The sequence below is a fragment of the Nicrophorus vespilloides genome, unplaced genomic scaffold (assembly GCF_001412225.1).
Source record: "Nicrophorus vespilloides isolate i.1.1-1 unplaced genomic scaffold, Nicve_v1.0, whole genome shotgun sequence".
Lineage (NCBI taxonomy): Eukaryota > Metazoa > Arthropoda > Insecta > Coleoptera > Silphidae > Nicrophorus > Nicrophorus vespilloides.
The window spans coordinates 36,390-51,400 of NW_017099985.1; the positions used below are offsets into that span (position 1 = coordinate 36,390).

A 15,011-nucleotide genomic window follows, 5' to 3' on the forward strand; every position below is an offset into this window, starting at 1 on the left:
TTGTTGGGGGACGAAACGTCAAACCGTTGACATGGTGGTATTTGTCGCGCGGATGTTGGCAGCGACGAGTCGGTTTCGTCCAATCGGATCGCTGCGTTTCGCAACGCGGTGAAGTTGTCGAGGGGCGCGAGCGCCCCCTGCCTGCCGTCCCATAAGCTCAGCACCGGAAAACGGATGGGGGTTCGAGGCTATCGAACAGATTTCTCGGTACATTTCCTTTGTTTTGCACAGATATGGCTGCCATATTTAGTTTAGATGTATGTTTTCGAATGTGTTGTGCGATAGTTCTGCGAAGTGCGCCGCGTTATCGCAGTTGAAAATCGGTGGGACGGGCGCGAATCGAGCGAGCCGAGCGTTCGCCGAATTATGGACAGTTCAAATTTCCGTGGGGCCGTGCGTTTCAGTAAGAAAATGCCTATGTTTACATCGGTGATAGAGTTTCAGTTTCTTCGCATCCGTCGTTCAGCTGCATCCAGGTGAGTCCCGCGATACAGACGAGACGAGACGATTCCAATACGATTCATCATCACGTACATCAACATCATTGAAACCCACCACCAATCAACCAACCAACCCCCAACTCAATCAGAGCAGAAGAGAAGAAGGAAACCCCCCAACAACAACAACATCATCATCATCATAACATACCCCCCATGTCTGCGAGTGTTACGTTTTCGGTGCGTTGCACTCTCTTTTTCCTAACCTGGACACTCGGTATAATACATATACCTCTCTTCTTTTTTTTTCTTCTTCGTTCATTTATTTCGAACCTAGATTTTTTCACCATCTTTCGTTTCCGGTGTGTGTGTGTGCATCGACTTATGAAAAAAAAAAGAAGAAAGACGAGGTGATAAAAGATAAGCCTGAAACAAGGGACGGATTCAATCGGAAGCGGCAAAGTATATGATTGAGGAGAAGAAGAAGAAGTAGAAGAAACATAGTTCCAATTGGAAAATCACAATGTTTTTATTTTGCCTATGAGGTTATTGATTGCGAAACGCTCCGATTCAATCTCCTTCTGCTGCTGATGTTGTTGTTGTTGGTGGTGTTGTGAATTCCTTTGAAGTTTCGTGCGTTAATAATAATAATGTTGGTGATGTTGGTGTTGGTGACAGAACGAATTAGTACTCGCTTCATGATTATTATTATTATGTGTTGTTGCCATGGCGCTAGCGTGATGTTGTTGTTTGCGCAAAATGTTACGGGGTGTCCGTCCTGTTGTTTTTATTATTATTGTGACGGTGTCGGCCATCGTGTTCCGTCGTTCTGGTGGTGGCATGCCTGCGAAGTGCACGAAATGCACTTGATGTAATAATAATAATCAGGAAGAGAGGCGGCGGTGGCGTAAAGAGGAGACGTTGCCAGTTGCAAGCGGCGGTCGCGGTTGCCGCATATTTATATAGAGGAGGCACGGTGGAGAGCGTGTAAATAAAACTGTACTACATTCTTCTACGCGCGTACACTTTCTAAAAATATACACAATATTTACATCTTAGTCTAGCCCGAGGCATCTCTCTTTTTCATTTTCTGTTTGTGTGTGTATATAAAAGTCGTTTGCCGCCGCCGACTCTTTTTTATTCCATTTATCCATCTGGACGTTACGCGTTGTTGATATTCCAATTAGAATTGCGAGAGACCCTTCTTCTACTACTAATCTTGTTGTTGTTGTTGTTATGATGATGGCATCCAAAGTTATGCAGCATGCTTTACACGAGCGAGCGAACGAACGCCCTCTCATCACAATCGATATCAATCCTTGTGACAGACAGACGGCCCCGTTGCCACCTTTACCAACTGCACCAGCACACTTGTGCGTTTTTTATTTCTTCTTTCGTCGTCGTTGTTGTTATTGTATAGAAAACGAACTCTTATTTTCCCCGTTCACATTTATTTATTACTACTCTCCAATCAACGTTGCTCGTAATATTTCGCCAATTTTTTTTCTGTTTTCTTTTTAGGACTTTCATTCCAATCGGATATGTATTTTTTCTCTTTTTTTTTTCTATGCTATCCACAAATTGGACAGTTTGATGGAAATTTGCGGTGCAATGACCTCAGGATGTGGTGAATGGATGCAAGTTTGGAAGAGTCAGAGAGGGAGAGAGAGAAGGTGGCAATATTTGCCTTACCCAAATTTGCGACACTGATCCAAATGTAGTCACAATATCATTTGATTGAAATGAAAGGGTTTGTTGTTGTTGGTTTTCGACAGCTTGAAAAATTAAAATTATCTAAATTTCACTCGTCCTTAGATATGAATTCAATGGATTGTTATTTGCAAATGTAAAGTCACTTGGATCTGTATCGGAATTGATAACAATCGTATGTAACAATCGAGATGAATTGTTGCAAAGAAAGAAAGAAAGAGTTTCTTGAAATGGATACGGCCAACTTGAATCATTAGAAAGTGAAAGGAGACCAATGTGTTAGAATCAAATCATTTGTGGACGGACATGACAACCACTTGTATGTTGTAGAAACGACTGCATATTATATGAAATAAGTAAGCTCTGATATCCTTTGATAGACAAATTTAGAAATCTTGCGCTCAGTAGTTTTGTTATGTTATTTTTTGTTAATTATTTTTTTAGATCGTTATGCCAACGGTAATATAACGTTGTCAAGGTTTCGATTTGCTAGATTGAATCGCTAACTAGATGAATCAGGAATCTAGGCATTATTTGAAATTTGGATAGGGAGCAGTGAAAGTAGTAGAAAACTGAGCAAAGTTGCTACGTTTGAAAATGGTTTTAGCGTAAATCAAAGGACGCGAATTGGACTTAATTACGAGCAGAAAGTGGAAATTGAATATAGATGAGTACGAAAATAGTTTGAAACGGCCTTTTTTTTTATCAAGTTCTGCGATAGCAGTGCGCACACACACACATACAAATACATACACTTACCTACCTACAAACCAACCAAACATACCCAAGTATTATTGTTATCAGTTGTTGTTTCAGGATATCTTTTTTTTCTGTTTCATTTTAAAGTGTGAAGTATTCGTATACCACAATGCGATAAGGTGGGAGGGAATAGACTTCTTCGCTCCTCGCGAACGATATCGGCGGATGTCCTCTTGTCCATTTTGGCGTGTGTCTGTGTGTGTCCTTCAATCGATTGGCGCTCATTGCGGACACACAACACAATTTGCCATTGCCGACGTTTCAATTAGACCCTCGGTTTGGTGCAATTAATTAAAGCACACACAAGCACATCCACAGATATGCATCATTGATGAATTGCGTTGCAGCCGTCCGATCATCTCTTGCATATTTCATACGTTCACAATAGCGGATAATCGATCGATTTGTTGTTGATGAGTTAATTTTTCCAATTCAATCTTGATTAATTACAATATGCAAGAGAATTTCATTGCTTAATTGCCAATTTGCAAATGAGGGAAGGAATGGATATGTGAAAGGAATAAATAAACTTTCAATATTGTTGAAATATATTGGATCATTGCATGTTTGCAGGTGAACTTGACCTAGGTCAGAGGCGGGCGTGCGTTTCGTTTCTGGTGGCCAGGTTTTGCGCGCGTTGCGTATTATTGATTTGCGTAAATTTACAATTTAATTCTTCAATCCTTTCGTCGTTGTTTGTTTTCTCTCTGTAGCATGTGTACGTTGTAGCATGTATGCACGTTGCGTAACGAGCAATTGGCGCGCGCGCGAGCGCTCTGTACTGTGCACGGAATGGAAAATGCGGTAATTGCGCAACTAAACGCGAAAGACATTTCCTGGACGGATGTCGCGGCCAAAACGAGATGAATGCGACGCAATACGGATGCGGTAATGGAGATGATGTTTCAATAATAACATCGTAATCACTATCATCCATCGGTTACATTATGAATATTTCATTTTTGTTCTCTTCGTCGTGGCAACGTCGCGGATGCACCACCAGTGGCGGAGGCGGCGGCTACGACGACGTTGTCGTGTTGACGCGGGGCGGCGGCGGGGGGAAGGAAGGGTTTGGTTAGTGCAGCGTGCGGCGCTGGCTGTTGTCAGGCCGGAGCCGCCATCTCTTCGGCCCCGCCAAAGGTCGCTCCTTACACGGGCCCCAGACAAAGCGCCTGCGCGACCTCGGACACGTTTCGGGTCCGCGACCCCCCTCAATCGCGAACCCCTTGGCCTCTTCTCTCACTCTCTCTCTCTTCTCTCGCATTCAACTGAAACACTCGGCGGCTGCACGCCCCTCGCTCCACCCACTTCTCCTCTTCCTTCCACCAACTCTTCTCGCGTTCATCTCTTCTTCGTGCGACGACTTTCGCACATAATGATGAATGCATTCTCCTCATTCCTTTTCTCTCATCTTCTTCTTCTTCTTGCACAGCCACCACCATATTTTACCTGAGACGATGTACATTACAGATTTATTAACTAATTATGAATACAAGTACGCAGTAAACGGATTGACTTCTTGTTATTAATATCGAATACGATCTGCCTGACTGACTGAATACGAATGGATTTCATGTACATTTTGTATTATCTTGTATATTTTGAAAACAATAAGTCGATTAGATGATTCGAAATCGTCCAATTGCAGCAATGGAATTGATTGTAAATAAGCAATAACGAGAGATCGGTCGTTCTCGATGGAATGAAGATGAATGAGAACTGTTATCTTAACGTCATTTTTGCAATTTATAATATTGTTGTTGTTATGATTTGTTGCAGGAGCAGAGTTGCTTGACCTGGAGGGTGTTATAGTTAAATCAGAGGGCGGGGGTGGGACTACAGCCGTCTTATTGCAGTCAAGCCGAAAAATCTGTAGCAATGGAGTCAACGAGGAACAGGGTGCAGACATGAGTGTGTGCTTGGAAAGCAGCAGCTCAGTGCTTCCCAGCCAGGTGGGAAAACTGTCCTCCGAGAGTCAGAAGAAAGCGAGCGGTGGCGGGGATTCAGAGCTACCCACTCCGACCTCATCCACAACAGCGACAGCAGCAAACAACAAAGCAAACGTCTCGAAGTTGATCGTCGCCGGTGCTGCAGCGCCTGTTGTCAGCTCGCCTCTCCTGCAGAAGGTCGTCAATTCGCCTGTGATCACCGTCGTGAATACCCCGATCACCGTCGTCAAGACGATCGGCGGTCCGACCGCCTCCCATTTCACCGTCGTCACGAGCACCGCAGCGAAGAGTGCACCAACGATTACCCTCGTCAATGCTCCCCCAATAACCGTCGTGAAGGCGTCTTCCACGACCATAGCCACACAGGAAGCGCCCAGTAATGGCAGTCTACCGGTTGCCGCCGTCACCGAGAAGCCTTCCTCCGGTATCCACAATGTCTTCGTCAAGAAGACCGCACCTGCCGAGGGCGGAGCCATCTCCGCCCCGGACATGCCCCAGTCGCATAAAATCCTCACGGCAAACTCATTCCCCACCACGAACGTGAGTTTAAAATTTAATAATATTAAAACAAACTTAAATTGACTGACGCATGCATGTTTTGCAGGTAATACCCAGCCTTGGGACAGGACCAATATTGAAGACGGCGAATGGTCAACGGTCGTTAAACACCAGTAAAGTTAAGATCTTGAGTAACGTCGTCATGCCCGGAGGCAGCGCGAACGTCGTCCAAGGCGGAGCTGGCGTAACAGCAACGGCGGTGGGCGGAGTCGTGGGAGGCTCCGGCAACGTTTTATTGAACAAGACCCAGCGCTACTTCCAGCCGAAAGTCGTCGGAAACGGCGCCACCAAGTACCTGAACAAACATCAACAAGAGGGTGGCAAGAGAGTGCTGTACCCCACACACAAGAGCCACCTTAAAACGCTCACCTATAGAACGTCATCGTCGGCGGCGGCAGCTGCAGCAGCAGCGACGACCACAACTGCCGCCGCCGCCGCCGCTTCCACGTTCAACGTGAAGCACGTTGGACCGGGAGCGGTGCAGCGCACCGGCACTGGTCTTCGGACGATACCGCCACAGAGATCGACCGCCATCGCCGCCTCACAGCTGCCACCCAACAAACCCAATTACATTGGAAAACACGCGGTGCAGGCGCAAAAGATCAAACCCAAGTTGAAGACGAAGACGATGCCGGGGAGGTCAGCCGTCGCTCAGCAGCAGCAGCAACAACAACAGCACAACAGTAGCACATCCGAACCTTCCGCTCAGATGATCTTCAATCAGGCGCTGACAGCGCAGATACTCGAGACCCTTTCCGATAAGGAGACCATGCCGCCAGTTGCAGGCAACAAGGTGTATCCCTACATCAATTCCAAGTACGACAACAAATGTCAGCCGGTGGTGGATCATCACCATCATCATCTTCATCAGCAACACCATCAACATCGAGAACCGCCGACTATTAAACCGCAGCCGCAGGAGATCAGGGAGGCCAAGCCGCAACCGATCAGCACCTTGGACACTCTGTCCTTCGTGTGTCAGGCGGTACTTCTGGACCATAACTATAATGCAACTCTGCCGGCAGAGCCGACGCCTCCTCCGGTACCTGTAGTGCCACAGATGAACGGCACGCAACAGTTTTCACCTGTGCAGAATTACAACAGCGGTCAGTATTTACAATTACTTTGTCATGTTCATGATTTTATATTTGTTGTTTCGATTGTTTTTTAGGGATCACGGCGGTCAAACGGAATCGAACAACGTCTCAGTCGATGATGCACCAGAGGGAACAGCGCGAAAGGGAAAGGGAGAGAGAAAGGGAACAGCGTGAGAGGGAAAGAGAACGAGAGCGAGAAAGGGAACGGGAACAGCGCGAGAGGGAAGAGGACGCAGCATCCGATATCAGCGAGGAGAACAGGAAGCTGGATACGGAAGGCGAAGAGACTGACACTGCACCTGAGGCGGAGGCCGCCGTCACCAACGAGGCCAACGACAGGTACGGGGATTACGTGACGAGGTGCATCTGCGGTTTCATACACGACGACGGCTACATGATCGAGTGCGATAAGTGCAAGGTCTGGCAGCACGTCAGGTGCGTGGTCAAGACGAAAAAAGTGCCCGACGATTATCTGTGCGAGGAGTGCGATCCCAGCAAACACACGGACAGACAGAAGGCGCGAGCGTTGCAGCAGCAATGGATGAGGGACATACAGGAACGCGAGGCGCGACTACGAAAGGAGCAACTAGCGATGACGGACAGCGATTCGTCGGACGGAGAAAGCCAGAAAAGCAGTAACAGACGAAAAGAGCCGCCGCCCAGGAGACAGCGACGAGATTCGCTGACGAACAGGAGCACAAGGCCGACCAAGAGGAAAGAACGGAAGCTGCCGAGCAAGAGGAGCAGCAAATCGAAGCAGCCGGTGCAAGCGAAGAGTGATGACGAAAAAATGCCGCAGCTACGGCAATGGATCGAGAACTACGAGGAGGCTGTGACGAACCACTATTCGCCCGAGCTGCGTGCCCGAATACAGAGCATCAAAAACGGTGCCCATTCGGAGCTGAGCGGTTCCGTGGATCCATCGGTGAACAAGTGCAAAGTGACCACCATCCCGCCGCAGGGCGGAGTCAAGTGTTTGGTAGCGTCGGTGTCCTTGCCTCTGGGAACTCCAGTGATAGAATTGAGAGGCAAATATATGCTGTCCACGCAGCACAGGGCGACCACGCGCCAACAACGACCCGGACCCTTCCTCTTCTTCCACACTTTCAATAAAGACACAGAGGTGTGCGTAGACACACGCACATACGGTAATTGTGCGCGATTCATCCGCAGGTCGTGCACTCCAAACGCGGAACTGCAATTAGTGTTGGAGAAGGGTGCCGTACATTTGTACGTAGTGACGACGAAGAGCGTGGACAAAGGGGCGGAGCTGACGATCCGACACGAAAGCCACGACCTGGCTGCCGCCCACATAACGGAGGTGCCATGCGCCTGCATCAATCCCGAATATTGCGCCCTCATCAAAGGACACAGGCGGCACAACGGTAACAACAACGATACACCGGAAGGACGTAAGCGAAGGGGGGCAGGCAGGCAGAGCAGGGACAGCAGCAGCAGCCTGACGTCACCTCAGCCTGCAGCACAGCCGCAACCTCAGCAGCAGCAGCAGTCTCAGCCATCACCCATTACGACGACGACGACGACCACCACCACAACTATGATATCATCGCAGTCTGCGACGTTGGGTCATCAACAACAGACCAACAACCATCAGAGAGCGGAGATGGCCACCGTACACCACGACATTTACGAAATAAAATCAAAGGTCGAAGAAGCGCGAGAGCTGGACGATCAACAACAACAACAGTCGCCAGTAAAGGAGCATACAATCAAACATCAGGAGGCACATAGCAAGGAGCTAGAGCTTGAGCAGGCAATCAAGGAGGATGACAAGATGGAAGAGGATGAACAGGAGGAGGAGGATGAAGAGGAAGAGGAGGACGAGCAGCAGCAGCAGAGCGGTAAAGTTGTTGTTGTGGCGGAGGTGAAGAAGAAGGAGGAGGTTAAGGTGGAACCGGAACAACCGTTTGTCGATGAAGATGATGTCGATGGTAAGGAGGATAGTAAGGAGCTGGAGGAGGAGGATGTCGAACAGACGCCGCCGCCGGTAACGACGCGGAGAGCATCACGACATGCTCAAGAACAGCACAACACCAATCAAGATCATCACAACACGAGCTCGGAGAGCACGGAAGGTACAAATAAAAATAAGAAACCTAGCAGGGAAGAGCGAAAGTTGGCCGCGATCATGAAGGCAATCGAACGCATGGAAAAGCAGGAGCAAAGGCGGCAGGAACATTTGGCCAAACAAGCCACGAGAAAAGAGACGGATCATCCACCACCGGGTCAGACTCAAACTGAGAATACTGTAGCAGCAACTCCGGCTACCAAAGAGGAGGTGAAGGAGAGCGGCGGTGGCGGCGGCACAAAAGATTCATCAAAGTTGAAACGAAAGAAACGCAAGGGTCGATCGCGAACCGCGAGCACGAACACCCGTAGGAATCGTTTAGATTCCGCCGAATCGTTGCACAGCAGCGACGAAACGCTGATGTCGCCACCCTCTGAATCCTCGTCACCGACGAAAGCAGCAGGTCTGCTACTCGCTTTGGCCAACGGTGACGTATCTAGAAAGTCACCAGAACGGACCATGGATTCCAACTCGAATTCTGCACATTCTTCCCCGGAGACGCCACTATCGTCGGCTTGCCTCCTGGTGGCCGCAGCGGTAGAACCTCTGGAGCCCGGCTTCAAATTTCCCAAGACGAAGAAGGGACTGATGAACGAGTGGTTGAACAAGAGCGAAGTGGTGCAGTCGGCAAGCGCGATTTCACCCTCATCACTTACGCCACACTACTTCCCGGCGGCGAAGAGCCTGAACACGCTGGCGCAGGCAGCCACCTTCTGCGATAAACCAAAATCGGGGTCGGCGAAGAAACGATGGCTGCGACAGGCTATCAGCGAAGACCAGTGCGACAGTCCACCGCCGCAGGCCGGTGGTAACTCTTCGGATTCTGTTGCGCCACCGAAGAAGCGACGATTACCGAGGGAATCTCTGTCAGCGGAAGGATCGCCACCGAGCACCCCCACGAATCTGGCACCGCCCCAAGTGGAAATCGTAACGCCCATCACCGACGACCAGGACAATTCCATCCTGATGGAGTCGGACGCAACGCTCAACGAACTGGCGACGGAGATGCGGCAGGAATACGGCAGCTGCATCCAATTGCCGCGCGACGAGGAGGACACGCCTCCGCCGCAGCAGCCGACGCCACCCCCGGAACAGCCGCCACCGCCTCCACCTCCTCCACCATTGCCGACGCAGCGCAGCATCCTGATGGATCCGCGACTTGCGCCACGATTGAACAGCGAACAGCTGGTGGGAACCGTCGAGAAGACCCTGAGTTTCCTCGGCTTCGAAGACGCAAAGAAACCGGAGGCGATCACGCCGGCCAAACGAAAAGTGAGTAGTAGTAGTAGTAGTAGTAATTGTTCAACTGAAATAACGCGTTGTGTTTTTTTCTTTTCTTCTTTTAGCTTTCCATAACAGAGTACCGCCAGCGGAAGAAACAAACGAATAACAATGAGAAGAGCGTCGGCGATGAGATGTCCCTTGCGGACGAGAGCAATTCGTCGCAATCGCCGAAGCTGATGAACAGGACAAGATCGAATAGCACGAGCAGCCTCACCTCTGCCTCCACCTCGGACGAGGAGAACATGATGATGATGAACACAACCAATGTAACTGGTGGGGGGAACATTGGACAGCAGAACGCGACCGTCGTCAGTCTGCTGACGTTCGCCGCACCGGAGGTCAAAGGTATGTCGTCGAGTACAACTAGCTACATCCATCATCAGCAAAAGAGAAAAGTCCTCACAATCACACTTACACGTTGATCTTTGTAGCTCTCTCCGCATTCAACTCGGAGCCGACAGAGTTGGAAAGGCAGCGAGAAAGTGCCAGTTTGCGATTGAAAAAAGCGCTCGGATTATCCGTCGACGATGATTCAAAGAGAACCGGTTAGATCCGTCGAAACGAGATATTTATTTCTAAAAAAAAACCCATTGTCATTGCGTTCTTTCTTCTTTAGGTCCGAAGGACATGCAACGAACCGCCGCTATCTCTTCGTGCGAAGAGGAGGAGGAGGAGGAGGAGGAAGATGAGGAATCGCCGCCGGATGATATGGACGTCCAGTTGGATTGCGGCGCTAAGAGAAAATCATCCGAGCATCACGGCACGCTATTCATCATCCGTGACAACGATACAGAATCTGTCGCAGATTACGAGGATGCAAAGAGGAGAGCGCGAACGGCGGAGCTTGAAATGCCCGAGTCGGCCGCGGCCGCTTTTTATTCTGCAGTTACCACCGCCGCTGCCGCCACTACGACCGTTGTTGGAACAGCCTCAACCGGCGGCACAAACGAAGACGATGTGGACGCAGATGAAGAAGAGAAGAAGGCCGGTGAGCGGGTGGTGCCTTTTTACACGCCCGACGACGAGGAGGTCATCGATACGGTGGGCAGTTACGTGCCGCCCTTCAACAATCCCGTCTATCCGAACACCAATTACACCACATACGGATCTGTTATCGGTAAGTGATTGATATGATGTGACCTGCTACTAATCACGAATAACAAACAAACAAACAATTACGAAATACTATCAACATCATTGTTAAATTAACAAAGTTTAATTGAAACATGGCTTTTAACAGTAGAATCAAAGCAAGTGTAGAATGCGTTGGAGATTGCGAAGAGAGAGAGAGAGAGAGAGAGAAAGAGGAGAGTTCGGTGCAATGAACTGTTGTGCTTTTGCAGACGATGACGCTCCGTACGAGGGGAGGAATCCTTCGCCGCCTCCGGATCATGGCAACAAACCACCAACAGTGTTGTAGAAGAAGTAGGGGAAGAAGTGCGTGTTTCCGCCGTGAAGAACGATCATCTCATCATAAAATGTGTGGTAACTAACATGTTCTGTATGAAAAGTTCGATAAGACTCAAATCAAATTGAGAGAGAGAGAGCGATAGAGCGAGAGAGACAAATCATAATAATATAAGCGTTCGCGAAAGAAACGACTAAACGGAAACTGTAACGAAACAGAATCCAAAAACGGAGCTTTAAAACAAACAAACAAACAAACAAAAAGAAAGAAAACACAAATAGAAAAGAAAAACACACCCAGTGCACAGAACCACCACCCAGTACACAACTCTCCTCCACCCCCACCACCACAACAACAAATCCCCTTCCTCCCCCCAAAACACACTTACACAAACACACACACACACACATCAAGTCAGTTGCGTGCAATTAATAACTCTTTTTTTTTTTGTGAATAAAATTATTTTTTATTTTAGTATTAAACGATTAATTTATGAATTAATTATATATATATATGAACACTTAGTGTATATACAGACAGACAGACAGACATAGACACGTATATATATATATTTCTATATGTATACATATATTTATAGTTTAAGTTGTTTATTTTTTCTAGTTATAACTATTATTAACATTACTATTCTCGGAGGTTTTTCTTTTTTCTTTTTTTTTGTTTCACACTTGTAATATTATAAATATACACGCAGAGTGAATAAATGTGTAGGATGTAATCCTGCCCTCGAGTGGGCGGATCTCGAAAGCCACGACCCTCCCCCCCGCTCTCTTTCTACACGCCCACCCGAATTCATACAGCGAATTACTCCCCCAATCTTTCCCTAGATATCACATCTACATAATTATTTTTCAATTATATATCCCTTTTGTACATATAAATGTCTCAGCGCTGTATGTGTGAGAGCGTGGGCGTGCTTATGTTTATATTACGATTTAGTAGGGGTGTATGTGTGCGTGTGTGAGGAGGAGGTGCTTCGACGGTCCGCCCATCGATGGCTTTTTTTTTGTTTGTTTTACACATAACGGAAGAGTACAAAATTTATTTTCATTAGGGAGAGACGACTTGATCTCGAGACGTATATATATATTTATATATAAACAATAATAATTATTATCTGCAATTAGAGAAAATTCGTTTTCTTTTTTATAATTGTTTTAGTTTATATCACATATATATATATATATATATACTTGTATGTAATAATTCTCGCGATTGTTTTTGTTCTATTTGTATTTATTATTATTATTATTTGGTTAGGGTGCTGCTGGTTGCTGTGTGACAGCGGCACAACAACCGTTCTTTTTTTATTTTTCCATTTACTATATATAATATTATTCGTGTTTCCTCATTCTTTCGTCTCCATGGAAATGTACGAACGGTCGTTAGGTGCAAAGTGTAGACAGTTGTTTGGGGTGGGCGGAGCGTTGCTAATGTAAAGTAGATACAAAACAAACAAACAAACATCACTTGCGATCATGACACTTGTGATGATGATGATGATGATAATTGTAACGAAGATGATGGAGGAGGAGGTAGTTGTTGTAGTGTATAGATTTAGTAGTGAAGACACGTACGAACTTTGCCGATTGTAAAAAATAGATTTAACTCCCACCGCAACCACTCCATTCCGCCTCTGTCTTTCTCTTACTCACACGCATGAACACGTACTTTCACACACACACACATACCGTACAAAGCGCAGACAAAACACTACTTTGTAAATACTTATTATATGTGTATAATTGATTAGTTAGTTAGTTGGCATCCATTGTAAATACTTCAGGAATGGATCTAAAAAGAACTTGTACATTGGAAAAGAATTTCTATGCGTGCACAAGTACAATATTTGTGCATTCGATTTAATTAATATAACATTGTAAATTTCGCACTTATATATATTATTATTATTATATAATGTTATGTTTATGCGTGAACACATGCATATACATATATATGTGTTGCCATGAGTAACAAAAAAAAAAAAACATTTAAAAAAAAAATCATGAAACAATGTTCAAGGATATGTAATATTTATTAAAAATTTGTATTATTTCACGTTTCAATTGGATTTGATTTTTCTTTCTACTTTATTTTTATTTCTTATGATGGTGTGTTTGTGCGAATTGATGAGGAGGGTGTGTGCGTGCACGCCCATCATTCTCTCTCGAATTTATAGCTGAACCAATGGCGGCGCGACGCATCAGCTCGGCCACGCCCATTTCCACGTCCTCCGGTTAGGAAGGAGGAGGATCGTCGTCAAGCTGCAATAGATTTGTTTTGCTGTGAGGGGCGGGACAGGCGAGAAGGGCGTCTCCTTTTTTTTTTTTCGGTGGCACACGTCTAGCCGCGAGGTTCGCCCGTGAAAATGTACAAAATTATATATATAAATATAAATAAATAAATATAACTGTAAAGAAGGAAAGTGTGGTTGAGAGTGAAGAAGAAAAGTTGATGATTTTGTTGTTTGGACAGACTACAATCAGTATTAAATTTTTATGATGGGCGAACCTCGAGGCTCCTCCTCTTTTTGTATGATATATATTTATATATATATGTTTTATATAGACTGTTTATTTTGAATTTAAGAAATAATGAAAAGAAATGATAAATATAGATTGAAAGAAAAAGGGGACATATTCATCGAGATATACATATATATATGTGTGTATGTGTATATCTCTATACGAGATAACTATTTTAATATTTAACTTGGCTGTACATAAAATTTAAGTTGATGTTATTAACTACTATTACTTATTTGCGGTACGGTACGGACGAACATCGTACGGATTATTATTATTATTATAAATAAATACTAAAAATACAGGATCAAGTGACTATTGCAAATGCACAACTGACCCCTCCCTCATCTCTTCTAATGTTTTCTGTTGCTATGGAAATGTGATTGCTGCAATTGCCGAATTCACCCGAACCCTGACGATTGCCAAACCAATTGAAAACTAAGTGGATTTGTAAGACGAAAGGAAACAGAATATGGTTTGCGTATCTCAATTTATAAAAAGAAGGAAACAAACAAACAAAAAAAAAATACACGTTGTTAATATGTGTATATCCCGATCTGCTATCAATGTTTGTTACTAAAAATACAGGATCAAGTTGCTATTGCAAATGCACAACTGACCCCTCCCCCATCTATTCTGTTGCTATGGAAATGTGATTGCTAAGAGCAGTTGTCGAATTCACCCGAATCCTGACGATTGCCAAACCAATTGAAAACTAAGTGGATTTGTAAGACGAAAGGAAACAGAATATGGTTTGCGTATCTCAATTTATTCGAAGACACTCAATTTATAAAAAGAAGGAAACAAACAAAAAAAATACACGTTGTTAATATGTATATATCCCGATCTGCTATCAATTTTTGTTACTAAAAATACAGGATCAAGTGACTATTGCAAATGCACAACTGACCCCTCCCCCATCTATTCTGTTGCTATGGAAATGTGATTGCTGCAGTTGTCGAATTCACCCGAATCCTGACGATTGCCAAACCAATTGAAAACTAAGTGGATTTGTAAGACGAAAGGAAACAGAATATGGTTTGTGTATCTCAATTTATTCGACGACACTCAATAAAATAAAAAGAAGGAAACAAACAACAACAAAAAATACACGTTGTTAATATGTGTATATCTCGATCTGCTATCAATTTTTGTTACTAAAAATACAGGATCAAGT

General features: G+C 45.5%; 1 protein-coding gene across 6 annotated transcripts; it reads left to right on the top strand.

Moving 5' to 3' along the window:
• The first annotated feature begins 206 nt into the window (after positions 1 to 206).
• LOC108566513 lies at positions 207 to 11,548 on the top strand. Of its 6 annotated transcripts, none has more exons than XM_017926427.1 (10): positions 2,027 to 2,197; positions 2,253 to 2,503; positions 2,592 to 2,818; positions 4,686 to 5,395; positions 5,460 to 6,519; positions 6,585 to 9,871; positions 9,946 to 10,228; positions 10,315 to 10,428; positions 10,500 to 11,000; positions 11,227 to 11,548. In XM_017926427.1, the coding sequence occupies exons 3-10, from the start codon at positions 2,815 to 2,817 to the stop codon at positions 11,301 to 11,303; spliced, it is 6,036 nt and encodes a 2,011-aa protein (XP_017781916.1). In that variant the 5' UTR covers positions 2,027 to 2,197; positions 2,253 to 2,503; positions 2,592 to 2,814; the 3' UTR covers positions 11,304 to 11,548. The 6 variants fall into 6 exon arrangements, with proteins under 6 accessions (XP_017781919.1, XP_017781916.1, XP_017781917.1 ...); XM_017926428.1 differs by having other exon boundaries at positions 2,027 to 2,187; XM_017926426.1 differs by having other exon boundaries at positions 2,027 to 2,503.
• Positions 11,549 to 15,011: the final 3,463 nt, after the last annotated feature.

Bases quoted from the DNA above. Each gene is read 5' to 3' on its own strand.
- LOC108566513 (XM_017926425.1), top strand. The intron at 6,520-6,584 runs GTCAGTATTTAC...ATTGTTTTTTAG, and splicing joins TGTGCAGAATTACAACAGCG to GGATCACGGCGGTCAAACGG. The intron at 11,001-11,226 runs GTAAGTGATTGA...GTGCTTTTGCAG, and splicing joins CACATACGGATCTGTTATCG to ACGATGACGCTCCGTACGAG.